The sequence below is a fragment of the Urocitellus parryii genome, chromosome 15 (assembly GCF_045843805.1).
Source record: "Urocitellus parryii isolate mUroPar1 chromosome 15, mUroPar1.hap1, whole genome shotgun sequence".
NCBI lineage: Eukaryota > Metazoa > Chordata > Mammalia > Rodentia > Sciuridae > Urocitellus > Urocitellus parryii.
In genome coordinates, this window is record NC_135545.1 from 2,317,081 (window position 1) to 2,344,326 (window position 27,246).

The following is a 27,246-nucleotide window of genomic DNA, read 5'->3' on the forward strand; positions in this document are numbered from 1 at the left end:
GTCCCCCGGGGCCCTCACCCCACCACCCTGCCCTCTTTCTTTGGAAATTTCCCTCAATAACCCTCATGTGACGTGTGACGAGGATCTTAAGGTTAGGTCACTAAGTGCCCTTGTGCCCAACAGGCTCCGGGTGCGTCCCTGGAACCTGCGGGTCTCAGGCCTAAGAGCTGAGCCTGGACCCCACGCGTGGCCACGCCAACCTCACTTGTCCCCAGCACCCGGGACGGGGTGCCCTCGGGAGCTGAGGAAGCAGCCTGGAGGGAAGGGACGCAGCAGGGCACACTCCCACCCTCAGCCCTGCCCCAGCGCTGCCCGGTGACCGTGGGGTCAGGGAGGGACGGCCTCTGTGGCGGGCCGTGCTCCTTCGCCCAGCACACCTGGACTCCGGGGTCTGCGCTGGTGATGCGGGAAACCCCAAAGCTCCTGTTGCCCCCGGTCGACGGCAGGAGAGAACCCAGAGAGACCCGATGCCGGGCGGGGGTAAGTGGGGTGAGGCCCGGGTCCTGGCTGCGCCTGCTGCCCGGTGACATCTGTGCCAGCAGCTCCGGTCTCAGGACATGATGGACAGGCCTGTGCGATCCCACTGTGCGCTCTGCCGCTGCGTGGGGAGGCCGCGGCTCGCAGAGGCGAGTGGTCTGTCCCCGTCACAGCTGGCGCGTGGAGCGGGGGCTGACCCCGCCACACCCGTGGGACCTGCGTGCTTTGGTGCGACCTGGGCTGCCTCTCGGCGACCTGGGCAAGCTGCGTCACCTCTCTGCGCCTCAGTCCCCACTGCAGAGTGGGACTGCCACCAGCGAGGACGGGATGAGAGTCCCCAGAGCTCTCAGCACTGTCCTGGCAGAGGGCGGTGGCCATGGGGACCATGGCCTTTCTTCCCTCCTGTGCTGTGAGGGGCACCAAGGGCCCATCAGAGGCCCCAGCAGGCTGCACCCAAGGGTGAGTTTGACAGCCCAGGGGGCCCAGAGGGTGGGGGCGCTCCAGACCCTGCCTCTGCCTGAGCAAAGGAGGGAGGTCCGACTCTGTCCCCAGGGTGGGGTGTGTGCAGCAGAGCCAGCAGGGTCAGGTCTCCTGCCACACGTGTGCCCTGAGCTCTGTCCTGTCAGGGATGGGGCTCTAGGAGGGGAGCATCGCCCACCTCTCACCCCACACACAGAGGAGACCACGTGGACTCAGGGTGGACGCTGCGGTCCCCCAGGGTCACAGAGGCCCTGGGCTGTGACATAAAGGCAGGATTAGCTGAGCCTGCCCCTTTTACATGTGCAGATGGAGAAAGTGTCTCTTGGGGTCCTTGGTATGAGCCAGGGCTCTGGACGCTGGTCGGAGAGGTCAGGCTGGGCCTGGACCCTGGGTCTGAGGGAGGAGGCTGGGCCTGGACCCTGGGTCTGAGGGAGGAGGCTGGGCCTGGACCCTGGGTCTGAGGGAGGAGGCTGGTTCTGAACCCTGGGTCTGAGGGAAGGGGCTGGGCCTGGACCCTGGGTCTGAGGGAGGAGGCTGGGCCTGGACCCTGGGTCTGAGGCAGGAGGCTGGGCCTGGACCCTGGGTCTGAGGGAGGAGGCTGGGCCTGGACCCTGGGTCTGAGGGAGGAGGCTGGGCCTGGACCCTGGGTCTGAGGGAGGAGGCTGGGCCTGGACCCTGGGTCTGAGGGAGGAGGCTGGAACTGGACCCTGGGTCTGAGGGAGGATGCTGGAACTGGACCCTGGGTCTGAGGGAGGAGGCTGGGCCTGGACCCTGGGTCTGAGGGAGGGGGCTGGGCCTGGACCCTGGGTCTGAGGGAGGAGGCTGGGCCTGGACCCTGGGTCTGAGGCAGGAGGCTGGGCCTGGACCCTGGGTCTGAGGGAGGAGGCTGGGCCTGGACCCTGGGTCTGAGGGAGGAGGCTGGGCCTGGACCCTGGGTCTGAGGGAGGAGGCTGGGCCTGGACCCTGGGTCTGAGGGAGGAGGCTGGAACTGGACCCTGGGTCTGAGGGAGGATGCTGGAACTGGACCCTGGGTCTGAGGGAGGAGGCTGGGCCTGGACCCTGGGTCTGAGGGAGGAGGCTGGAACTGGACCCTGGGTCTGAGGGGGGAGGCTGGGCCTGGACCCTGGGTCTGAGGGGGGAGGCTGGGCCTGGACCCTGGGTCTGAGGGAGGAGGCTGGGCCTGGACCCTGGGTCTGAGGCAGGAGGCTGGGCCTGGACCCTGGGTCTGAGGGAGGAGGCTGGGCCTGGACCCTGGGTCTGAGGGAGGAGGCTGGGCCTAGACCCTGGGTCTGAGGGAGGAGGCTGGGCCTGGACCCTGGGTCTGAGGGAGGAGGCTGGGGCTGGACCCTGGGTCTGAGGGAGGAGGGACAATGGGGCTAGCTCCTCTGCAGGTGGCCGGCTCTCTGGAGCAGCCTGTGAGAGCGAAACCGAGACTCCGCCCTCACCGGCCAGCAGCCTCCTCCCGCTTCTGTGGCGCAGAAGTGGCCCCTCCCTCCTCCAAACCACGGGGCGTGGTTCTGAAATACCAGGGTCCCCGCCTTTGAGCGGTCTGTCTGACGAGGAGGTGTGACTCTGTGCTGGAGACCCCCAGGGGTCTCTGCCCTCGGATTCCCTTCTCGCCCCTGCAGCCTCGACCTGAGGACGCACAATGCGGGTCTGCGTTTGGCTGGTTCCCAAGGTGGTGCCTGTCACGGGGAGCTGGACTGGTGTCCGCTGGGTCGGGAGGCTCCCCTGGGAGTCCTGTCTGAACCCACCCTCTCTTCCACTACCCACCTGCACCCCACCGTCTCCGAGACGCTTGGCTTTGCTGAGGAGCCCACAGCAAATGGCGGGGTGGCTGTTGTGGGGGGCTATGAGTGTGGGGGCTGGGCCCCAGGAGGCGCGGGCTCACCTTGTGTGTACATCCAACAGTCATTCAACGCGCAGCTCCCACACCTAAGTGTCTCACCATTTGTCCTCAAGAAGAAAGTCTTTTTTTAAAATTTTTTTTAATATTTATTTTTTAGTTCTCGGCGGACACAACATCTTTGTTGGTATGTGGTGCTGAGGATGGAACCCGGGCCCCAAACATGCCAGGTGAGCGCGCTACCGCTGAGCCACATCCCCAGCCCAAGAAGACAGTCTTATTGAGGAGATGGACCCTGCTGACATTGGCCGTCATGATCCATGGTGATGTGGACAGTCATGGAGAGGTGCAGGGCACTGTGTGTCCCCAGAGGGAGCCTTTAATGTGGCCTTGCAGGCTGTGCCTGTGGGGGGGCAGGTGGTGGAGAGGAGGAGTCCAGTCAAAGAAGCCGTTTTGGGTTGTGAAATCTGGACAGGGTTTTGAGGGATGAATAGGAGTTCTCCAAGGAAGATGTAAAGATGCACTCTAAGCGTTGGGAGTGGCCTGTGCCACTCATGTAGAAACAAACAGGCTGGGAGGAGGAGGAGGAGGAAGCTGGGCCGGTGATACTGTCACCACCGGTGTGGTGAGGACATGGAAGATAAACAGAAGATATGACAAGACTTGGGATGTTGTAGGGCTCTGGAGGGAACAGTGAAGGGACAGTGCGGGAGGGCAGGAGCCACTCCTGGGGCCGGTGGTCAGGGCGGCTAGTGAGCAGCTGGGCTTGGAGATCTTGGGGAGGCAGAGGTGAGGAGGGAGGGTCCGTGGACTGGGGCACGTCAGCAGGCTCCGGCGGGGTGGGGACAAAGGCTGCCTTGGTGGCGGAGGTCATTCAGGCGGCGCGGAACCGGCTGGGTCGCCGAGCCAGCGCTTGGGACAGGTTCCCCTTCCCCGGAGACCGCCGAGGGCGGGGCAGCTGCTCTCCGGGGTGGGTCTGGAACCGGCCCGGCTGGTGGCTGTTTGTTCTCTGGGAGGGACGAGGGTGGGGCGGCCTGGCAGCCCCTTCCTGAAACCCGAGCCTCGGGCTCCGGGGCGGAGGGCGGGCGCAGGGGGCCGGTGCCTTCTCGCGCGCCCCGCGCCTCAGTTTCTTCCTCTCTAAAGTGGGCGCGCGTCCTGGGACCGCCTTCGGGGCTGCGGGGAGGGTGTGCGGGTGGCGGGCCAAGGAAACCGGGCGCACACGCGGGTGGCCGAGGTGACCGGGAGCGCGCTCCTCCCGCAGTCCTCGCCCGGTGCCCTCCACCGGGCAGGTCACGGTGTGGGCAGCCGCAGCCCCGGGCAGGTCCCAAAACGTCTGCACCACCGCAGGCCGCCGCCCCTCCCGGGCCTGCCTTCCCCCAGCGGCCAACGGCTGACCCCCGACGTGCGTCTCCTCCAGGGGGTCTCCAGGCCCAGGCTGGAGACCAGATTCGGGATTCGGGCTTAGGGAAGAAGAACGCAGGAGCCCCCCCACACACCCCAAGGCCGCGAGCCCACGGGGCAGTCGGCGTGCCTCTCCCCGTCTCATGGCTTTTCTCCTGGCACTGACTGAGCCGACCTGATGTCACTGTACCCCAAACGCTTGCAGTGTGTTTCCTACAGACAATGTCACCGTGTCACAGTCCCAGTGCACACGCTGCTAGCCAGGCGCAGGGCTCACTGAATTTCTGATTCCCTTAGTGATGGCCCCACAGTGAGCCGGCTGCGCGTTCTCTCTCCCCAAGGCTCATGCCTCTCAGGTCCCTGAACCTGCTCAGTGTGGGCGGACCTTGAAGGGCTTGGGGAGGCCTGGGGGGGGGGGCAAGCACATGCACCCCCCTGAGGCAAGCCCGGCCTGGACTGAGCTTCATGAGGAGCTGCTGGCTTCGCCCTGTGAGCAGCAGTGTCGCAGGCCCACCTGAGCTCCCCTGGGGGACGGGGTGTGCTGCATGTTCGTCCCCACATGCCGGGTCCCCATCCCTTGGCTCCGTAGTTAGTGAGCATCTTTTGGGGAGGTGCTGTGAGACCTTATCAGTGTCCTGGTCCTTCATAGACCCTCCAGCCATTACTTTATCAACCAGGGATGCTTCCCCCCGGGATCAGCCGTGGGACTGGGGGCCAGGGCAGGGCGAGCTGAGGGACAGGCTGGGAGGCTTCACCCCAGCCCAGGAGCTGGGGCTGCTGGCGGAAGAGCTGGAGGACCCAGGGAAAGGGCCCAGGGCAGCCCATGTTTTGGCCTAAGTGCTGTCCCTCTCTGCGATGGGGAGGGAGGACTCTGGTGTTACAGGGACCCCACTGGCCGATGCTTAAACCAGGCAGAAGTTGATTCCTCACACTTGTACTTGTGGGTTGGAGGTTCAGGGCTCCTTAGCACCTCCCGGACCTAGGACCAGGCTCCTCCCATGTCACTCTCCCCAATCCACTGGGACCCAGCCCCCAGGGATGCCTGCAGGCTGCTCTGTCCCCACTTACTCTCCCCACCCCGCCTGTGATAAACTTTGACCTTTTATTAAAGGAAGTGCTCAGTGGCTTCTGTCTGGCATGTCTGAATGTGTTGGGGGACATTGAGTTAGATCCTTGAAGCTCTGTGATGCTAACCAAGCAGCTACCCAGGACCAACAGGTGGGCAGTGGACACAGAGTGGATGTGCTGGACAAAGGGAGGATTCATGACCTGGGCGGGGTGGCACAGGATGGCTCAAGGCTTCATCATGCTGCACAGGATGATGTTCAGTTTAAAACTCATAAAGAGTTTGTTTCTTGAATTTTGGACGAAGTGACCCAAACTGTGGAGTGTGAAACAATAGGGAACGGTACTGTATAGCTTCCAACTCAAGGACTAAGGTGACTGTTCCAGCCCTGCCATCACGTCTGTCTTCCAGCCAGGAGCAAGGAGGGAAGGGGAGGTGTCATTTCCTTTTAAGTGCCCACATGCCACGGATCAGAATCTGGTGCATGGCCACACCTGGCTGCAGAGGAGGCAGGGAACTTTGTCTTTATTCTGGGTGCTCATGTGTCTGCTATGAAGAGCAAGAAGGGGAGCCGGGGCCCAGGGAACAGTGAGTCGGCTTCCCTGAGGGGAAGTCCCTGATTCGGGAGCTGTTCTTCCTACATCTTTCCTACATCCCCTTTATCTCTCAAGTCCAAGTTGTAGCCAGAAAAAAGAAAATCCTATAAACACACATCTGCTCAGGACCCTCCATTGCTCAAACTCTCCTATGGCTCCCCAGTACAAAGCCACGCTCTGGGACCTCTCCTCCTCCCGCATCTCCCAGGCTTTGTGCAGGGCTGTTCCCACCACCTGGAGTTCCCCGTGATGATTGATACCCCTCTCTGCAGGAGTGCTGGGCCTCCTAGAGAGGGCCCCAGTCCCCTGTGCACCCCGGCTGGCAGGCCAGGTCACTAGCTCTCCTGCTGTCTCATCCCTCTCCTCCTGCCCTCCTCCTTTCCTCCCAGCTACTGAGCGCAGCACAGTGTGTGGCCCTGGTGGCTGTACTGACAAAAATCCGGACAGAACACCGGGTGGCCCCTGCTGCACCATGTTCCAGGCTGTTCCGACACTGTGGCTTTAGACGTGGACCGGGTCCCCTTCCCAGGAATCTGCCACCTGCACAAGTCTTGGTGCGGCAGCCCACTGCTGCTGCGTCCTCCGACAGTGAGGGCTGACCAGAGGCTGGGGCAGCACCTGGGCTGGGGCACGGGCGTCCGGGCCCCCTGACCTGATTCCCAGTGACCGTCCAGCATGGCTGCTCCGGGGCACGTAGGCGTCTTTCTCACACCCCAGCAAAGGGCTCTCGAGGTGTGGCTGGGAGGACACAGGGCTTTACTTCATGGTCACCTGTTGGCCCGCATGCTCTCCAGGGGAGAGGACACCATGGAGGAGGCTCTGGGTCACATCATAAACCATGCGGTTGGGACATACACGTTGTCACCACCCTCAGAACCCAACAAGATGGGCTGGGGTGTGGCTCATGGGTAGAGCACTCGTATGGCACACATGAGGCACTGGGTTCAATCCTCAGCACCACATAAAAATGAAATAAAGATACTGTGTCCACCTACAACCAAAATAAATAATAAAAAACAAACCCACAAACCCAACAAGAGCCTGTGCATCCTGTCATCCCAGCCACTCAGGAGGCCAAGGCAGGAGGACTACAAGTTCAAGGCTGGCCTCAGCAACTTAGTGAGACCCTGACTTAAAAGTAAAAATTAAGAACAACAAAAAAAGAGCTGAGAAGTAGCAGAGTCAAAACACCCCAGGTTCAATCCCTACTGCCCAACCAAACAAAATAACAAACAAACAAACCCCAATCTGGCAGAGCCGGCATGGAGCTGCACCCCTGAGATGTTCCAGGAGTGTCCAAGAGCCCCGCGTGCTTCTTAACAACCTGGTGCCTTCCCCACGGGGACGGGGAGACCGAGGCACCGAGGAGAGCAACTAGCTCAAGCGCAGCGGGAGGCTGCAGAGCCGGACTCCCCTGGTCTGTAGCTCCGGGGTGTGCACAGTTCAGCCCCTCTTAGGGCCCAAGGTGTGGACACTCCCTCATTTTAGGAGCTGCTTTGGGGCAGCTGGGTGCAGTCTACCATGGAAGAGCAGACAGTGGCAGAGCCCTCTCAGCACCCAGGACAGCACCCAGCGCTTCTCAGGAGCTTGTCAATGACAATAATAGTCCAGGGTGCACCCTGCCTGGAGTCTGAGGAGACATTCCTGCTGCTTGGGAGTGTCTGGGAGTCAGGTGGGAGGTGCTCAGGGAACTTCCACGCCTCGCCCTCCTTCTAACACCCACGGTGACAGCCAGAAATGTTCCCGCACTCGCTCTGGGTTAGGTCCTGGTCATGACTCACTTCATGTCATCTAACAAATTCTACGCACTTGTTTTTATAAATAAAGTTTTATTGGAACACAGCCAACCTCATTTTTTGCATATGTGGATGCTTCCAGGGACAGTGGCAGAGTGACAAGTTTGGCAAAGCTGAATAGCACCTTTTCAGAAGACATTTGCCCATCCCTGCGCTAGAGGTAGTGACACCGGATCCCAGTTTGCAGAAGAGGAGGGGTAGGCTCCAGGAGGGCACAGCTCTGCTCAGGTCCAGGGAAGAAGCCTGTGGACTGGTGCCCATTCCATTTCATTTTGACGTGTTTCTTTTCCTTTCCTTTTCTTCTTCTTTCTTTCCTTCCTTCTTTCTTTCCTCCTCCTGCTCTTCCTCTTCCTGCTCTTCCTCCTCCTCCTCTTCCTCCTCCTGCTCTTCCTCCTTCTCCTCTTCCTCCTCCTGCTCTTCTTCCTCCTCCTAGGTATGAAGAATGGAACTCAGGGTAGCTCTATCACTGAGCTACATCCCCAGTTCTTTTTATTTGTTTTTGTATTTTGAGACAGAGTCTCACTAAATTACTGAAGCTGACCTTGAACTTGTGATCCTCCTGCCTCAGCCTCCCACATCATGGGGATTACAGGAGTGGCCACTGAGCCTGGTCCTATTTGTCTTTTAGTGACTGGCATATCTCACTCAACACTTCTCCAAGATGAACCATGTTATAGCACGTGTCAGAATGTCCTTATCAGGCTGGGAATATTCCTTCGCATGTAGAGACCATATTTGTTTATCAGGGACACCTGGGCTCCTGCATCGCGCCCTTCACTGCCTGTCATGGGCTGGTTTCACCTACACTTCAAGAAACTGTCATTCAAGAACAATGGAAAGATGTAGATGATCAGATAGAATCACCCACCACTCTGCCTGGCAGAGAGCGGCACAGAGCACTGTGGAGGCTTTTCTTGTTGCACCAACAATATACAGTGCTCCTGTAACTCAGCCTCCTGCAGCTTGCTCAGAGCTTGCCCTGGGGGTAAATGAAGGAACTCAGGGGCACAGCCAGATGAGCTGGGGGTAGTCGGTCCAGAAACACATATAGATGAGTGCCATTTTGCTTTTGGTGTCAGGTGGTCTATGAGGACAGGTACCTGTCTATCTTGCTGCTGAATGCTGTGCCTAGCTTAGTGACTGCACTCAGTAGGCGCTGAACGATCTGAACGATTGTTGGAAGTAGTGATTGAGCGCTGGTCCATTGCTGATTTTATTTGATTCTAGTTTCTTGCAATGAGGCAGAGGCAAGGCTGTGAGGTAGCTTTTCCTAGGTCTGTTTCTTTCTGAATGACTGACCACACCTTAGCATAAATCCCTACAGGGACTGGCTGGGTCAGACTTGTGCTGGATGGGCTTGGCTCAGAAGGCTGGTCAGCCTGAGGGGAAGCTGTAATTGACACTCCCACCCACAGGAGTGCTCCGCACCTGCCTACACTGGGTATTACCCTTTGTTTTTGTTTTTGTATTGGGGATTGAACCTAGAGGTGCTCTACCACTGAGCCACATCCGCTGTCCTTTTTGTTTTTTATTTAGAACAGGGTCTTGCTAAGTTGCTTAGGGTCTTGCTAAATTGCTGAGGCTGGCTTTGAACTCCTGATCTTCTTGCCTCAGCCTCCTGAGCCTCTGGGCTCACATGCATATGCCAACACCTCCGGCTTTTTATCTTTAATTTAATATATTTATTTATTAGTATTGGGGATTGAACCCAGGGGACCTTAACCACTGAGCCAAATCCCAGGCATTTTTATTTTTTATTTTGAGGGTCTTGCTAAGTTGCTTAGGACCTTGCTAAGTTGCCACTCTGCCCTGCCGCAGTCTGGCTGGGCACAATTCAGGAGCTACTTGTCAAAAGAAACAAACTTTATTTTTAAAACTACAAACGCCAAACAAAACAGCTCCTCAGGAAAAACCCTCAGAGCCCAACTGCCACCACCGGCTTCCACAAGCCTCTCCACACACCAACCACCACTTCCCACAATCCTCCTGCTCTTGAGGCCGATTGGCTAGGTCACGTGGGCGGAGCCAAAGAAGTCCCCCAATGAGCAGTTCCGTAGTCTGAAGGGCAGGGAAACAGCCCAATGAACATGACTGCAGAGGAGCCAATCAGCTAGATGTTGCTGGGGCCACTGTGAGCCAATCATCAGCTGGCAGCTTGAAGGGCAGGGAAACAGCCCAATGAACATGACTGCAGAGGAGCCAATCAGCTAGATGTTGCTGGGGCCACTGTGAGCCAATCATCAGCCGGCAGCTGGAAGTTTGCTGGCAGCTGGAAGTTTGCTGGGGCCCCTTTGGCTGTGGCTCTCAACACTGCCCAGCTATCTTTTATTTTGAAAGTTGATGTTTCTCATGATGCATTATACTCATACATAAAAATGGAATTCACTGTGACATGTTCCTTATTCCCAGATATAGTTTGGTTAATTCCATTAAGATGTTCCCCTTTCCATCCCTCCTCCCTCTTCCTTTTTCCCTGCCCTCTACTCCATTGTTCTTTCTTTTTTTTTTCCAGGTCCCACTTCTCCTTTTAGAATTTATTCTTTCTCTCTGGCTTTCCCATGTAAGGGTAAGCCTGCAACCGTTGACTTCCTGGGTCTGGCTTATTCCACTAGCATGATGTTCTCCAGATCTAGCCATTTACCAGCAGAGACATAATTTCCTTCTGCTGTATGGCTGAGTGAGAGACTCCACTGTGTGCGCACACATTTTTATCTATCTATTTTGAGCACAATCTAATTTCATTCATTCATCCTAATTAGGTATAACATACTAATTTTATTTTTTAAAGAAATTTTTAATTCTCTAATTTTAAAATATTTTTTAGATGTCGATGGAGCTTTATTTTATTCATTTAACACATTAATTTTAGACGAGGAAACGGACCGATATCCACAGGCAGTCTGGCAACTGTAGCGGCGCCTTTTTGTGGGTTGAGCGTGACGTCATTGGATCCGGAGTCTAGCCCCGCCCTCAGCCCCGCCCCCGCTCCTGAACCACCATTCCCAGCGGTCGGAGCGCTGGGGGCCCGTCCTCATAGGTCGCGCCCTGGAGGCCACGCCCCGGCCCGCGCCACGCCCCCTGCCCAGTTCCGGGGCCGCGGCCGGCGGGGCTGCACGGCAGCACGTGGGTAGCCGCGCTGCGCGCTGGTTCTCGGGCCGCCTCGGCGGAGCCCGCTCCTCGCCGGGCATGAGCCGCTACCTGCTGCCGGCGTCGGTGTTGGGCACCGCGGTGGGTGGCGCCGTGCTGCTCAAGTGAGTATGTGCCGCTCGCGTGCGCGCGTCGCAGGCCCGCGGGCCGCTGGAGGCCAGGGAAGGCCCGGGAAGGGGCCCTGACCTCTCGGCCCCGGAGTCCCCGCTCCCCCTGGGCAGTGCCTTCCAGAAAGTGAACCGTAAACCAGGGCCGCGAGCGCGAGTCGTCGGTCCAAGGTCACCCAGAGCAAGGGCGGGCCGGGTCCTGGTGCGCACTTGGGCTCTTTCCTTCCGTATTTGTGAGTTCAGTCATTTCCCCTGTCACCCGCTGGCCTAGACCAAAGAATTAAAGAAACAAACGGAATTGTACAGCTCATAAACGGAAAGATCCTGTTAAAAGGAAGTGTTCGTAGAAGTTTATTGCCTTTGTCTCTCCCTTCCTCCCTCTTACTTTCTCCTTTTCCTGCGAGATTCGGGACGATACTGACTGCAGAGTAGTGACACACCACGGGGACCGAGCCATTCCTTGTTAACTCGCGGGAGTTGGGGAGTGGGAAGCTTCCTGTTCCCGGCGTCTGGATCAGGAACCCTAGTCTTCCCAACACCTTGTGCTTGGAACCCTGTTTTGTTTCTGCCTTTGAAACAAAGGGTACGCGTTCATACCTGTTTTTTCAGACTGTCATTTGGAAGTTGTAGGTTTTCATCCTCAGGCTGCATTGTCACCCATCCCTGTTTACTGACTGCTTGCTGTCTGCAGGTAGAAATACCTGCAGAAAAATGTGGAAGAGTGGCACTCCTGGATACATACCAGCACTTTAGGATAGGTGTCTAGAAGAGGGTGGGAGGGAATGCACACATTTATGGATTTGACACCTAAGACTAAGTCACCATCCTGGAAGGTTTAGCAGAATCTCCTGTGAGTAGTTGAGTAAACTCTGGATATTATTGTTAAAAAATAATAATAAATTGTGCTGGGCATGATGGCACAAACCTGTAATCACAGCTGTAAAGGGGGCTGAGGCAGGAGGATTTCAAGTTCCAGGGCAGCCTGGGCAATTCAGCAAGACACACACACACACACACACACAGAAAAAAAAAAAAAAAACAACTCAATGAAATCAAAGGGAAAAGAGTGGTATTTCCTATTAATTTGTGTTTCTTTAGTTCCTGTGAAGATAGCCCCTATTCGTAAGCTCAGCTATTTCCCAGGCTTCCTCCATGTTCACCCTGCCCAGGGTGCAGGTGTCCAGAGGGACAGAGGTGAACTGTGCAGGGCTTTGTGCTTGACAGGGGCTGCAGCTTTTGCAGAGTTCTGAACAGATGAGTGACGCGATCTGAACCATGCTCTGGTGAGGTCTGTCTGGCCAGGATGTGCAGGACAGGGTGGAGGGACGGGAGCTCTGTGAGGATGAGTGGCAAGGGTGCTCCGAAGGTGGCTGGGTGAGGCTGACCATGGGGAGGTGGCGACACTGGGCTTGCTGGAGGTGGGCTGGTGTTGACAGTGTGATGAAGGGTAACAAATGAGGTCCCTAGTGGAGTCGCATTCATAAGGTGGGGCTGGAGGGTGTCGATCGGGGAGTTGCTGTTTAAAGGGGGCAGAGTTTCAGTTTCACAGATGAAAATTGTTCCGGAGATGGGTGGCATCATTTTATGATCATATTTGGTGCCACAGAACTATCCCCTAGAGAAGTGGTCATGAAGGCAAATTGTGGGTGTGCTGTGTACTTTACATAGAACCAAAGCCAGAAAAATAAAAGTGAAGGTGAGAAACAAGGGAAGGAACAGACAGCCTACTGCAGCGCCGGTCGGGTTAACTGGGGCCGGCAGGAGGAAGACTTCAGAAATTCAAAAATTTGAACCACATAAGTATATGTCTTACCCAAAAGCAAACAAGTAGATCTGTTGTACACCATGGTGGGTGTGGCTAATAACAATGTATGTATTTCTAAACATCGCTGAGAATAGATTTTATGTTTACTCACCACAAAAATAAGTAGGTGAGATGATGTATATGGCCACAGGCTTAATTTAGCCATTCTGTAGTGTGCACATGTTTCAAAATATGCTCAACATGATAAATACATATAGGCTTTATTTGTCAAATAAAGTATATCCGCATAAAACAAGAATTTACTCTGTGTGTGTGTGTGTGTGTATGTGTGTGTGTGTGTGTGTATTTATTTTTTTATTTTTTTGGACCAGGGGTTAAACCCAGGGGCACTTAAACACTGAGCCATATCCCAGCCCTTTTTGCATTTTATTTAGCGATAGGTTCTTGCTGAGTTGCTGAGGCTGGCTTTGCACTTGTGATCCTCCTGCTTCAGCCTCCCAAGCAAGAATTTACTATATTAAAAAGATAAATAAGGGCTAGGTTGTGGCTCAGTGGTAGAGCACTTGCCTGCATGTGTGAGGCCCTGGGTTTGATCCTCAGCACCACATATAAATAAATGAAACAACAGATTCATTGACAACTAAAAAAAATAAAAATAAAAAAATAAAACTTTAGGTTGGTAGTGTGGACCTAGTGTGGCATGGTCAGGTAATCATGATGGGCTGTGGTTGGTTGGCCTGTGGTGGCCCCGGTAGCACATGGGCTGGTTTGAGATCATCCACCCTGTCACCAGACTGACCTGGCTTTGAGTCCTGACCCTTTCTGACTTGAGGGCTTTGCCTTTCCCACCTCCTGGGGTTGCCAGAGGCACCTGATCAGAGAATCTGTGTGCGTGGCTCTGAGTCCCCCTCCATCTCAGCACGAGTCCCTGGGTGGGGCAGTGTTTCCCTGAGCACGCTCCGTGGGCCGGGCCCTTTGGAAAGCTGGGCTGTGGCTTCACTCGGGGCTCCACAAAGCCCGGTTGAGGTGTCTGTTTCTGTGGTGTCCTCGCGGCGCAGTGCTGGGTTGCAGGCTGTGACTCCTGGCCACACCTGGCCACTGCCCCTCCTGGTGAGTAGGTCCGATTAGAACCAGCGGCAGCGTGTCTTTACACATTGCCTGTGGCTGCCCTGTGTGCTGGCGGGGGAGGGAGAGCCTGGGCCAGGGACTTAATTAATTTACACAAAACTCAGCCTCAGGTGGCTGGTAGCAAACTGTACGGTGGCCTTCCCAGTGTGGACCAGGGTTGTCTGGCCAGCCCCCTCCTGAGGATGGTGGCTTGCTCCTGTGCAGTGTGGGGGTGGCAGGCGGAACAAGGCTCCTTCTAGATGCCCAGACCTGCCAAAGGGGACCGTGCAGGTGGGTCTAGTGAAGGGCTTTGAGATTGGAGTCATCCTGGGTTGCGTGGGAGACGGTGTCACCTCCCCTAGACGGCAGCCCAGCGAGACTTGTGACCTGCAGAACCGTAGGACAGCACTCTGTGGGGTTTTCACCCCTAGGTGTATGGGGACTTGTTAGGGTAGGCACAGGACACTCGGGCAGTGCGTATTCATAACATACAGCTCGCCCTGTGGAGGCCTCCCGGGCCCAGGCTCCAGGTGGACCCCTTGCTGGGACACTGCAGCGTTAGTGTAGTTTTTGTCTTTCGGTTGGCGTGAGCTCTGGGTGGACTGTCTGGGACCACAGTCAGGGGCACATGGGGTCAGAGTGGACAGCCAGAACTGACCAGGCTGTTTCTTTTCCTTGCCTTCAGAGACTATGTTGCTGGTGGGACTTGTCCCAGCAAGGCCACCATACCCGGGAAGACAGTCATCGTGACGGGAGCCAACACAGGCATCGGGAAACAAACTGCCTTGGAACTGGCCAGAAGAGGTAGAGGCCTGCCTGCTTTCCTGTTTCACAGAGATTCTCACAACCAGTGTTCACGGCAGCCCGAAGGCAGCTGTGTCCACCCACAGCTGACCATCAATAAGACGTGGTCCAGCCATACAGTGGGCTGTGATCCAGCCTCAAAAGGAAGGAGATTGTGCTGGGTGTAGTGGTGCATGCCTGTCATCCCACTGGGAGGCTGAGGCAGGAGGATCACAAGTTCTAGGCCAGCCTCAGCAACTTAGCAGGCATGTTGGGGGCAGGCTGAGCAGTGGCTTGCTTGGTGCATTCTTCTTTTTTTTTTTTTTTGGTGCTAAGGATTGAACCCAGAGGAGCTTAACCACTGAGCCATATCCCCAGCCCTTTCTATTTTTTATTTTGAGTTATGGTCTTTACTAAGTTGCTTAGGCCTCACTAAGTGGCTGCGGCTGGTCTTGAACTTTTGATCTTCTTGCTTCAGCCTCCTGAGTCCCTGGGATCACAGGAGTGTGCCTTTTTGATAGGCAAGCGAGGTGCATTCTCAGTTCTCCCATTTTCAACCTGCAGTGGGTGTGTGGGTGGAGACCCGTGGCGAGTAAGGCCACCTGCACGTCACACCACAGTCCACCCCTTCAATGTGCAATGCGGTGATGTTGAGGACATTCAGAGTCGTCACTACCTGTCTTAAGACACTCTTGTCACCCTGAAGTTTAGATACCTTGGTCGCTTCACCCATCCTGGCTGATGCCCAAGCCACCAGCCGTAGGAAGCCGAAGTCCTCCTTTGGTCTGTGGCCTCGCCTGTTCCGGGGGGCTCTGGTCAGTGGCAGCGACCGATGTGGTGACTCCAGGGTCCCCTGCTCTCGAGGCAGTGCGTCCTTCTCTTTTTGGGCTGAGTAACCCCCGCCACAGGCTGGACCACAGTTTGCTCATCCGTTGGCCTGTGGCGGACACCCAGGTCCACTTTTGGCCATCGGGAGCATGCTGCTGTGAATACTGGGGGAGGGGGACGTAGCCTTCTGTTTCTGGGAGCCCTGGGGGTGCTCTGTTTGCTCTATTTCCTCGTGTCCACCCGGGCTTCAGGAGGCCACGTCATCCTGGCCTGCCGAGACATGGAGAAGTGCGAGGCCGCGGCCAGGGACATCCGCGGGGAGACCCTCAATCACCGCGTCAGCGCCCGGCACCTGGACCTGGCTTCCCTCAAGTCCGTCCGGGAGTTTGCTGCGAAGGTCATTGAAGGTAGGCCGGGGACGCTGGCCTCGAGGGCCAAGGTCTGGGTGGCCACTCGGGCCCAGCTCTGAGGGGCCGGAGCCGGGCAAGTCCTGGAGCAGGTTGCCCACGCGGCCGCGGGCAAAGCCAGCCCCTGGCTGCGGGCAAAGGCACCTCCTGCGGCGGCCCAGCCCGCAGGGGGTGTTGAAGTCCTAGTTTACACTCTCATATTTACATGTTGTTCATTTCAAAAGATTGGGGAAAAACTCGTGAAGAGTGATAGCTTCTGACATGAGAACTGTTGGGAACCCGGCTCGGGCCGTACATGCGGCGTGCGCTCCGTGGTGCTGGGGCGAAGCTGCCCCCTTCCCTCCCCTCGGCTCTGCGGGAGCGGCCTGGCCAGGAGGAGTGAAGGTCCGCATGATGGTCGGGTTGTTTCCTTGATGGTGTAAGAAATGCGCTCACCATAGTCGGTCAGATACCGAGGAGTAGGAAGAAGACCGCGGACACAGCTGCTCCACAGCCGCAGCAGCCAGATAGGGGACAGTTTCCGTCCATGTGGCGTTTTCTGTTTTTGAACTGGGGATGGAACCCAGGGGCACCTGACCACTGAGCCACACCCCAGCCTTTATCATATTTTATTTTGAGACAGGGTCTCGCAAAGTTACCTAGGACCCAGCTAAGTGCTGAGGCTGGCTTTGAACTTGCGGTCCTCCTGCCTGGCTTCCTGAGCTGCTGAGATGGCAGTGTGTGTCCTGACTTGTCTTGAAGTGGGTGTGCGTGTATTTGGCTGAACGGAGTCATTACCAGGAGCCACCTCCCACTTCACCGTTTTGTGGTGGTGGGGTGGGGAGAGCATTTCAGACCTACTCTCTCTGGTTCTGGGGATGGAACCAGGGCCTCCCGTTGGGCCAGCCTTCCACCCTGAGTCCCATCCTCAGCCTTAAAATCTGCTCTTAGCCGTGTTCAGGAACGGGCACCCTGTAGTGACCGTGGCCTGGGAGCCCAGCGGGCGTCTGCAGGAGTGCTGGGGCCTCGGGCTGGGACTTGGCAGGTCCTGCTTTGGTCCTTCAGCTTGTCGCCCATTTTCCTCTGAATATAAGGCCGTGGGGGTTGTACCTGTCCTCCCCCTGGGAGCTGCACTGAGCCTCTGTTTGTCTCCTCTCTGGACTGGCTCTGGATGGGCTTGGCGGACGCCAGCCCTCCCCAGCCAACAGGAAGCCGCCCCTTAGTGGATGAACAGAGAGGACAGAGTCTCATTCACTCCACGGACGTTTTCTGGGCCCAGGTTGGGTCCTGGTCGGCAGGGAGATGAGTGGGGAGGCGGGCAGTGTCGCTGCCCCGTGGGGGTGAGGTGACTCGGGGTAGTGCCGGAGCAGTGGGAATGGACGTTTATTAAACACCTTCTTTGCACCCTTCATGCATGTGGCCCCAGCAGATTTCTCCAGGAAGCTCCACTTCCCACTTTTAGTTGTGGACACTGGTTCCCAGCACAGGCCTGGGGGCCGCAGGGCGCGGGCTGGCCACGCCCAGGACTGAGCTTCCCCTGAGCCTCTTGTCCCTCTTTTGGGAGCTGATTAAAACGTCCTTTGTTCTGTGGGCCTTGGGAGGTCAAGTGTCGGCCTCTTAGCGTCCCCTCAGATCACCCGTCGGGGACAAGAGGCTTGGAACTGAGCGGGTGGCACGCCTGTGTGTCTTAGAGCAACAAGAACGAGGCACAGCGAGGCACTCCCAGGTACAGGGGAGGCTGGAGGACACCTGCTCGGGCAGGCTGAGCCCCCATCCAGCCCCAGACCTTGGCCGCGCTGGGCCCTGCCCATGCCCCCTCCGGATCCGCGCAGGCCCCGTCTGGCCCCAGCCTCAGCTCTGGCCGGCTCTGGGCCTCCTCAGCAGCGTGTTCTTTCCTCAACCCGTCGCTTCTGCCAAGCTCCCTCCGCGGAGCAGTCTCTGTTCTGGGTTTGGCTCCTCGCTGCACCAGGACGTCCATCCTGGGAAGGCGGGGACTTGACTGTCTTGTTCACCCTGAATTTCCAGGCCCCACTGGTAGGCTCAGAACGTGCCTGTCGCGTGAGTGACAATTACACGTCTCTACCAGGCAGGTACTATTATCCTTTTTAAAAAGGTGGACTGAGTCACAGAGAAACTATGTGACTTGCCCAGGGTCACACAGCTGATGGGGATGGAGCCAGGTCTGATTGCTGTCTGTCTGGACCCCAGCATGTGACCACCTGGGGACAGGTCTTTAAGAGGTCATCCCGTTACAGTGAGGTCATTAGGTGTCTGTCCTCATGAGGGAAACTCTGGCACAGGGACGGTGGGCACAGAGGGAGGCCGCCTGGGGACGGGGAGAAGACGTCCCTGCAAGCCGAGGGGAGGATGGAGGCGGCTCTCCCTCAGCCTCAGCAGCGCCAGGCGGTGGCGTCTGGCCCCCGGGTCTCCAGCTTCTGGAACCCAGACCGCAGATTTCTGCTCTTGGCCCGGCCTGTGGCACTTGGCCGCGCCTGTGGCACTTGGCCGCGCCTGTGGCACTTGGCAGTGGCAGCCGGGGCAGATGAGCGTGTGTGGGGAGCTCTGCTCTTCACCCGCTAAGGACAGGAAACCGAGGCTCCAGTCTGTCTGAGCCAGGTGCTCAGGCATGAGACTGCCACCTCCTGCCCAGGGCCCGTGAGTGACCCCGAGGTCCCTGCAGGGAAGACTTGCGAGTTTAACATTTATTTTTTAGTTTTCGGCGGACACAACATCTTTGTTTGTATGTGGTGCTGAGGATCGAACTCTGGGCCGCACGCATGCCAGGCGAGCACGCTATGGCTTGAGCCACATCCCCAGCCCCAAGACTTGTGAGTTTAGACGGGCCTGTGTGCATGAGCGACCTGGTGCCGTGCCACACAGAGCCACAGCCCGGGCCGGAATGCCCGAGGGGAGCCCTCACTGGGGTGCAGGGGCCTGAGCCTGGTGTCCCCAGGGCCGCCCTCCCTCTGGACGCTGGGCCGAGCTCCTGCCTCTGCAGCTCTGGAGCTGCTGATCAGGAGTCCCCCTCTCTCGCCCCAGGCCGCCCCGTCTCAGCCTGAACCTGTTTCCCTTGGGAGGACCCCAGTCTTGTTGGATCAGGGCCCACCCTAATGACCTCGTCCTCGTCCGCATGGGGGTGGACACCTCTGTGGGGACCTCATTTCCAAGAGGCTGGAGGTGGCCAGGAGTGCATGGGGACATGGCTAGCCCCGGGCAGGGGTGGAGTCAGCCCTCGCCCTCATGTGTGTCCTGACCCCTGTCTTCCAGAGGAGGAGCGGGTGGACATTCTGATCAACAACGCTGCCGTGATGCGGTGCCCGCACTGGACCACTGAGGACGGCTTCGAGATGCAGCTCGGCGTCAACTACCTGGGTGAGCTCGGGGCGGAGCGCTGCGCTGTGGCAGTTTTGCCCCAGTGACAGTGGGAGTTGCCTGTGCTGAGGGTCCTGCTGCGGTGTGGGGCAGCCGGGTGGCCCGCTGGGCGTCTTCGGCAGCTCCAGGACCTGCCTGCTAATGCTCAGGTGCTGGCCTGTCCTTCTCCGCTCCCCGCCCCTGGCCTTGCGCCCTCTGTCCAGAGAACCATGTTTCCATCTGCCTGTCTGTCCTTCATTTCTGTCAACTTTCCATTATTCTGTGAGTCTGTCCATGTCACTCTTGATGAAATGCTTCTGTTTTTAGGGGGAGGGGAGGTGGCTGTTGGGGGGCAGCTGGACCCTGCACAGGCCTGCAGCTTAGGAGGAGAGGGGTGGGCCCCACGGTGCCCCAGGACTGCAGCTTAGGAGGAGAGGGGTGGGCCCCACGGTGCCCCAGGACTGCAGCTTAGGAGGAGAGGGGTGGGCCCCACGGTGCCCCAGGACTGCAGCTTAGGAGGAGAGGGGTGGGCCCACGGTGCCCCAGGACTGCAGCTTAGGAGGAGAGGGGTGGGCCCCACGGTGCCCCAGGACTGCAGCTTAGGAGGAGAGGGGTGGGCCCCACGGTGCCCCAGGACTGCAGCTTAGGAGGAGAGGGGTGGGCCCACGGTGCCCCAGGCCTGCAGGTCAGTGATGAGGTGCAGTCGCAGTGGGGAGGATGGGACTCACGAGGTGCTGCTGGCAGCACCATTAAAGTGGACGAGGTGCTGTTTCCGCTGTCCTTCCTCAGGTCACTTCCTCTTGACGAACCTGCTGCTGGACAAGCTGAAAGCCTCGGCGCCTGGGCGCGTGGTCAACCTCTCGTCCCTGGCCCACGTCGCCGGGCACGTGGACCTCGAGGACCTGAACTGGCAGAGAAGGAAGTACGACACCAAGGCCGCCTACTGCCAGAGCAAGCTGGCCCTGGTCCTCTTCACCAAGGAGCTGAGCCGGCGGCTGCGAGGTACGCAGCAGCCACGGGCCTCCCCTCGCAGGCCTTGCCTTGTGGGCCTCCCGCTCTCCCCTGAGCCTGGTGCTCTGTGCCTGAGCCGCTCCAGACAGGAGTGGAGCCGGCACCCCCACGTGCACCCCCACCGCGCTCCGTGCCAGTGCCTCCGCAGACTGACCAGTCCCCTGCTGCTCTGAGTGCCTCGCAATCCCACTTGGCCTCCGCCCTCAGGCCTTCCTCCCTGCCGATCCTGGGCAGGCACTTGAGCCTCCGGGACTCTGAGGCAATAGTTCTCAGCTGCAGGGTCATGTGACAATGTCTGCAGACATGATTGTCACACCTGGGTGGAGGGCTACTGCTGGCCCCTGTGGGTGACGCTGGGAATGCTGCTTGGCACCCTGCCGTGCGCTGGGTGGCTCCCCGCAGCCCCACGCGTCCAAGGAGCTGGCTAGAAAGCCGCCCTGGGCCTCTGCTTCTGCAGCGCCAGCCTCCCCGGGGCTGGCCACAGTGCTGGCACCAGACCCCACCCCACGCCCCTGCTCAGACTCTGGTGGGGCCAGTGGGTCAGTGCTGTGGGTTGTCACGCCCCAGGGGAGCTCTGCCCTGCAGCCATGTGACAAAGCTGCCTTGTAAGATGGAACCCTTGAGGCTGAGGGTGGAGGTGATGTGGGTTCAGGGCAGGAAGAGCGCAGGACAGGGACCCCAGGCTTGGTCCGGGCTGCGGCAGTCTGCCAGCTGGGGAGCGAGCTGCCAGCCTGCCCCTGCCCGTCCTTCTCTTCTCCAGGCACTGGTGTGACCGTCAACGCGCTGCACCCTGGTGTGGCCAGGACAGAGCTGGGCAGACACACGGGCATGCACAGGTCCACCTTCTCCAGCTTCACACTTGGTGAGTCCCTCCTGGTCCGGGTCTCTGCAGAACCCTCTGGCCCTGCCCTCTTGGCCTGGGCCCAGGACCCTCCCTCAGGCGGTGCCTGGCGTTACTTCCCGACCCCCGTCTTTGTGGTATGCAGAATGAGCCCCTCCTCTGTTGACCTGGCCTGCCAGCTTCAGGACAGCCCCAGGAAGCAGCCGGGGCCCACTGACCCTCAGGAAAGCCACGTCTTGAGGGGAAGCGACTGAGCGGCCTGGAGTCAGGCTGTGCTCAGGGCCAGGCCAGCTTCCCCCAGCCTGGCCGAGCCGTGTGGGGACACGCCTCTCCTTTAAAAGCCTCCGTGTCCTCACCTCAGCGAGGACCCCTCAGTCCTTGGGAGGGTTAGATGGTCCCACGGGGAAAGGCCCTGTGCAGCGCCTGGCCCAGAGTGGAGCTGAACAGAGCTCCGTGCCTCTGAGACCCTGGGAACGACTGGGGGTGGGCTCGGCCTCAGGAGCCGAAGCTGGGACGGCCCCAGATGCGTACAGTGAGAGGAGGCTCTTTAAGGAATGGTGGGATGGTGAGGACGGGCTGACGGAGAGAAGTAAGGCTCATTTTCTGGGGAAAGGCAGGGAGCTTCCGGGGTGGACAGCAGCACAGGGCAGAGCCTGGAGGTGGGCGCTGTGGGACCCGAGGGCGGGGCGGGGCGGGGCGCTGGGGTCCAGGGTGTGCCCTGAGTGCTCTGTGGCTGGTGCAGGGCCCATCTTCTGGCTGCTGGTCAAGAGCCCCCAGCTGGCAGCACAGCCCAGCACCTACCTGGCCGTGGCGGAGGAACTGGAGGGTGTTTCCGGAAAGTACTTTGATGGATTCAAAGAGAAGGCACCAGCTCCCGAGGCTGAGGATGAGGAACTAGCCCAGAGGCTTTGGGCTGAAAGTGCCCGCTTGGTGGGCTTGGACATGTCTCGTGGGTCCCCTGTGAGGGGACAGTCCCTGTCCAGGTCACCTCTGGAGCAGGTTTGAAAGCCACTTGGGTCTCCAGGATGGAGGAGCTTCAGGATCCAGGATGCTGCCAGCCTTGCCTCTGTCATTCTCTGGGGGACAGTGTTGGCACCATGTGAGCCTCAAGAAACAGGGTGGAGGCTGCCATACCCTCGCCATCCTCCAGGGGGCAAAATGGACTCAGCCTCAAGACCAAGGCACAGGCTGCCACACCCTCGCCATCCTCCAGGGGGCAGTACCGGCCCCATGTCCGTCAGCGGCCCACAGTGGGTTGAGCCTGCTGGGGGCTTGCAGGAACCAGGTGCCCTGCTGACAGTGTGTGAGCTGGGCCATCAGAAGCCTGCCTCTCTTTGGGAATCAAACAGCAGGGAGGAGTGGTGCTGTGGAGAGGCACGGTGCCCTGTGTGCTCCGGGCCTGGGCGCTCACCTCATGTCACCTGGCTGAGGGAAGGGCCAGGTGGGCGTGCCAGACCCCTCCACCAGGAAGGCCTGGGCCCGCCACCCTGCTCCAGGGCCCGCCTCGCTGCGTCCTGGATTCAGTCCTCTGTGGGGAGGTGCCAGCGAGCGCAGGACGGCTGTGTCCTTACTCCTTTCAGGGACAGACCCTCTGCCCTCGCTGAAGCCTGGGTTTCTTGTGAGACATGTCAGAAATGGGGCGGGGAGGGGTCAAGGCTGGGACGCATCGGCAGAGCGCCCGCCCAGCACGTGTGAGGCCTGGGTTCCGTCCTGAGCGCCACATAAACATAAATGAACAAACAAAATGAAGGTGTGGAGTCCATCTACAGCTAAAAAATGATAGGGGAAAGAAAGAAATGGGTGGGCATTTGGGTGTGGCCAACAGGGTGCTCGTGGGGGCTCAGACGTGGGGGCTCCGCAAGCTCAGAATCAAGGTACACATCTTGGAGAATCGCGGAAGCAGCGGTGCCACTTAGTGCCCTACCCCACAGAACAGGGTGGGGTGTGGCTCCGTGGTGGAGCCCAGGGTCAGCAGTGTGAGGGGCAGTGCAGGGACCAGCCACTGGTCACGGCGTCATGGGTGTGGTTCATGTTCTTTCTGGGCCACGTCGTACCAGGTGGCAGGGGGTGTGCTGAGATGAGTGGCTCTGGGGGCAGCTGCCCACGCGGCCCTGGTGGCCCCTCCCTGTGTTCTTGCCCTGGGTGGTCCTCTCCCTTGGGGACTCGTGTCTGGGGCTGGATGATGGACTGGGAGAGCAGCTCAGGGCCGACCGCGGCAGGCACCTTGCCCTCTGGTGGCAGCTCTGATGGGCGCCGTGGGCTGAGCTGCTCCACGGAGAGTCCACAACTGAGGGCCGCGCCCGACGGCTGTCAGGGACAGCGGACGTGGAGAGAGCGAGGCCGGCCCACAGCCACCTGGTGCCCTGGCTGTGCTCCGTCAGAGCGAGGAGCAGGTCCAGCGGAGAGGAGCAGGCTGTTCCTGGGCACAGCCGGGAGCGGGGCGCATGGGCGGCCGCCCCAACACCACAGGCAGGTGGTGGGGCTCCTCGGGCTCCATCATGAGGCAACTCCTGCAGTAAAGCCCCTTGCAGGGGTTCCCTGGGGAGGGGGCTCTGGGAAGCCGTGGGGGCTGTCTGCACCATGTACCCTTGGCCTGCTGCCCCTTCCTTGCCTTCCAAGCTGCCGTGGTGACCGAGTCCTTGGACGCCGTCTCTGGTTCTGACTCTGCCTCCATCCTCCCCACCTGAGGACCTTGCGGTCACTTCTAGTCCACCTGGAGAATCCGGGCCATCTCCCTGTCAGCTGTCCAGAAACCTCCCCGTATCTGTATTTCGCCCCCCACTGGCCCCCACTGGCCGTGCAGAGCAGCCTTCATGGGTTCTAGAGAGGAGGACGTGGACACCCTTGCTGCGCTGCCCGGCTCTTCCGATTTTCCGATTCCTGTTCTGTTTAAGGTAGGCACACTCGACGCCACCGGTGTTTGCCATCCAACAACTGAAATGCACAGGTTTCTGCCACTCATTATTTCTACTCCCGGTGTCCTGGTAAGAGGGGTGATGGAATTCAGGTCCTCCCAAAGCCCTCTGTCTCGGGGGTCATGTGTCCAAGTTATGGTGCAGCCCGGGCTACCAAGCTGCTGGTCACACGGGTTTGTCTCATAGGCCGACGTGTGCACTGTGGCCGATTCTAGCTGCGAGTCCTCGTGACCCGCTTCCTCCCCCAGGTGCCACAGGCATCGACTCATTGGCATAGTGACAGCTCTGAGGGTCTCGCAGACCCAGCTGCAGCCTGGAGGGAGATGAAAGATGGGAAACCTACCTGGGGGGACCCCAAAACAGAGCTGAGAGCAGACCCGTGAACAGCAGCAGATGAGGAATCAGCGGAGTGCCCTCTGGTGGTGAGCGCAGCACAGGAAGGGAGCCAAGTCCACCACAGACAGCTGGCACTGGGCGGGGCTGGGCACTGGCTGCCTAGGGACACCCGGGGTGTAGGTGGCTGGTGTCAGCTGGCAGGCTCTTCGGCAGCTCCGCCAGTCGTGAGATGTCCAAGTGCTGTTAAGTGCACTGACTGAGAGCCCCTGTCCTGGGCCCCAGGTCCCCTTCCTGGGCCCCCTCCTCAGGTCTTCCTGGGCCCCCAGGACCCGGCAGCTAGCGGTGAGTGCCTGGGACCTGTGAGCCGGTGCAGCCCTTTGCCCAGCTCCTCTTAAGCCCGGCCACGGGTGTAGACCAGCTTCAGCATCCAGAGGTGGGTCAGGCCTCGGTTCTGTGACTGAGTCTTCCTGTCTGACCATTGCCAGGCTGACCTCAGTCCAGGGCTGGCTCTGTCTTAGGTTGAATGGTGGCTCTTAAAGGGTGGTGAAGTCGGAACCGCTGGCACCTGGGAAAGTGACCTGATGTGTGAAAGGCTCTGCCGACGTCATCGAGGACCTTGAGGTGGGCTGTCTGTCCAATAGCACGAGTCCTGAAAAACGACGGAAGAGAAGACCCGGAGCAGAGCAGGAGCGCGTCGATGACGACGGCCCCTGGGCCCCAGCAGCCGAGGAGGGAAGAGCAGATTCTCCCCAGAGCGGGTGGCCTGCCGACACCCTGACTTGGGTTTCTGTCCTCTGGAACTGTGAGAGGACAGACTTATGTTGTTGAAGGCACCAGGTTTGTGCGGTCTGTCTGTCATGGCAGCTAAAAAGCAACACGCCATGACAACACCATGAAATCCAGAGGTCTCCATATCACGTAGAAAGGCACCTTTTGGACACTGTGGGGTGAAAGGTTAAAAAAAAAAGATAAATTTAGGATTTTGCAAAATGAGAGAAAAAACAAACCAAAACCCATGGACATACAACTTCTTTCCCTCCTGCACAGCAAAGAGTCAGCTAGTTAAAAGCTACAGTTTGGTATATTGACAGAGGATTAAACATGTAGGAATAAACTGAACAGGAAATGTGCAACTCGCCCAATAGCACCAGTCTGGTTTAACAGAAATACCAGTAGGCGCCATCAGTCTTCATCTGCGGATACTGATCAAAAACAACACTGAAAAGGAGAATCCAAAATTCAATCTGTGGTACTTGGGGGGGGGCAGGTCAGGCGGTGACCACGTTTCACATTCTACATGCCCACCAGCAAGATAGAATGTGACCTTGGTCTCCAGCTCAGGGACACAGGACAAGCCACCTGGGCCACGCACCTAGGCTGGTACTGCTGTGACCAGCGCTGCCAAACTAACAGGTTCCTGTGAGGGGCGATGGGAGATTGGGAGAAATAAAGTCAACACACGCAGATCTTGAAGATAGAAAAGCTGCTCTCTGATGGGGAAGCAGGTCTAAGGAATCACTCCAGCAGTCTTTATTGTATATGTCTCTAAATCAGATTAAAGATTGTGCAAGCATTATTCTTTGTATTCATGAAAGTTACAGAGTTAGCAACAGTATGCAGCTATTTCCTCAGTTACATTGTACAGTTGCAACGTGCAATGTTAGGAGCATTGTGCAGCTCTCAAGAAAGTCCATTGTTTTTTTTTTTTTTTTAAGGGGGAGAGAAAGAGAGAGAGAGAGAGAGAGAGAGAGAATTTTTTAATATTTATTTTTTAGTTATCGGCGGACACAACATCTTTGTTTTGTTTGTGGTGCTGAGGATCGAACCCAGGCCGCATGCACGCCAGGCGAGCGCGCTACCGCTTGAGCCACATCCCCAGCCCCAAGAAAGTGCATTGTTTAAATTTAGTAATTCAGGGCAGATTCAGGAGCAGCAGAACTGGTGAAATATTGTGGCTGTCTTAGCAAGGAAGTTCCTTCATTTCCAGGAGCTGCCCTGCCTGAGAATAAGGTCCAAGCTGATAAGACTCTAGCACGGAGGACATCTCCATAGCAACCGGGCATCCTATGCCTAGGCACAGAAACTTTCCCAGTCACCAAGGATGCCACAGCCATGAAGTCATCAGGGACCTCAATCTCAGACACTGGTCTCCCAGGCACTGTCACCGCTCTCCACATGGTGTCTGACAAGGAACCAAGAAAGGAAACCTGCCTGGGGACCGCAGCCCTGGAGCCAGGCCACCCTGGGGCTGTTGGAGGGACACGAGGCTGCGTGGCACCGTGTGCTTCTTCAACCCACCCAGAGCACCCTCCGCCCAGCCTTTGCGCCCTGAGTATATTCTCCATCTCCTGAAAACCAGCGCAAAACCACCTCCCCAGTCACCGCCGTGGAGGCGCGTGGGTGAGGAGCGCTGGAGCATCTCTGTCCTGCTTCCGTGAGGAAGCAGGCGGCTACCCTACAGGCCACCACTGTGAGCTGTCTTCTCACACTCACCTTCCCTGGGGCTGGATTGTGCCTGTAGAGGGGCCGCCCTGCCCTGGCTGGTACTGCTGCAGCGCAGTGGCGCACACCCTTCAGTTGAAGCAGTGCACCCCGGGGTGGCGAAATGGCAGTGACCCTTGGCCTTAATCATGAACTGTGGCTTAGAGGGTTTCCTGTCCCCCACACTTAGATGCATGGAATGTGCCTCTTGCTCTCCCATCCTCCACCCCAACTGGGGATGAGCCCAGGGTGCTCGACCACCGAGCCACACCCCAACCTTTTTATTTTTTATTTTGAGGCAGCGTCTGGCTAAGTTGCTGAAGGCCTTACTGGGTTGCCCAGGCTGATCTCAAACTTGTGATCCTCCTGTCTCAGCCTCCCAGGTCCCTGGGATCACAGGCACATACTACCTGTGGTGGCCCTAGAGTCTAAAACACCAAAGGCCACAAAACAGAAAGCCAAGTCAGAACGAATCAGGCAACCAGAACTGTCCCCACAAAGCTGGCCCCTCAGTGGCAGGGGACCA

The 27,246-nt window shown here is 58.3% G+C and overlaps 1 protein-coding gene across 1 annotated transcript; it reads left to right on the forward strand.

Moving 5' to 3' along the window:
- The first annotated feature begins 10,750 nt into the window (after positions 1–10,750).
- On the forward strand, positions 10,751–22,130 carry Rdh13 (retinol dehydrogenase 13). Its single transcript, XM_026381394.2, has 7 exons — positions 10,751–10,913; positions 14,474–14,592; positions 15,651–15,806; positions 19,053–19,157; positions 19,926–20,138; positions 20,908–21,009; positions 21,731–22,130. The coding sequence occupies exons 1-7, from the start codon at positions 10,849–10,851 to the stop codon at positions 21,991–21,993; spliced, it is 1,023 nt and encodes a 340-aa protein (XP_026237179.2). The 5' UTR covers positions 10,751–10,848; the 3' UTR covers positions 21,994–22,130.
- Positions 22,131–27,246: the final 5,116 nt, after the last annotated feature.

Bases quoted from the DNA above. Each gene is read 5' to 3' on its own strand.
- Rdh13 (XM_026381394.2), top strand. From the start codon at position 10,849: ATGAGCCGCTACCTGCTGCCGGCGTCGGTGTTGGGCACCGCGGTGGGT. The intron at 20,139-20,907 runs GTACGCAGCAGC...TCTCTTCTCCAG, and splicing joins GCTGAGCCGGCGGCTGCGAG to GCACTGGTGTGACCGTCAAC. The intron at 21,010-21,730 runs GTGAGTCCCTCC...TGGCTGGTGCAG, and splicing joins CTTCTCCAGCTTCACACTTG to GGCCCATCTTCTGGCTGCTG.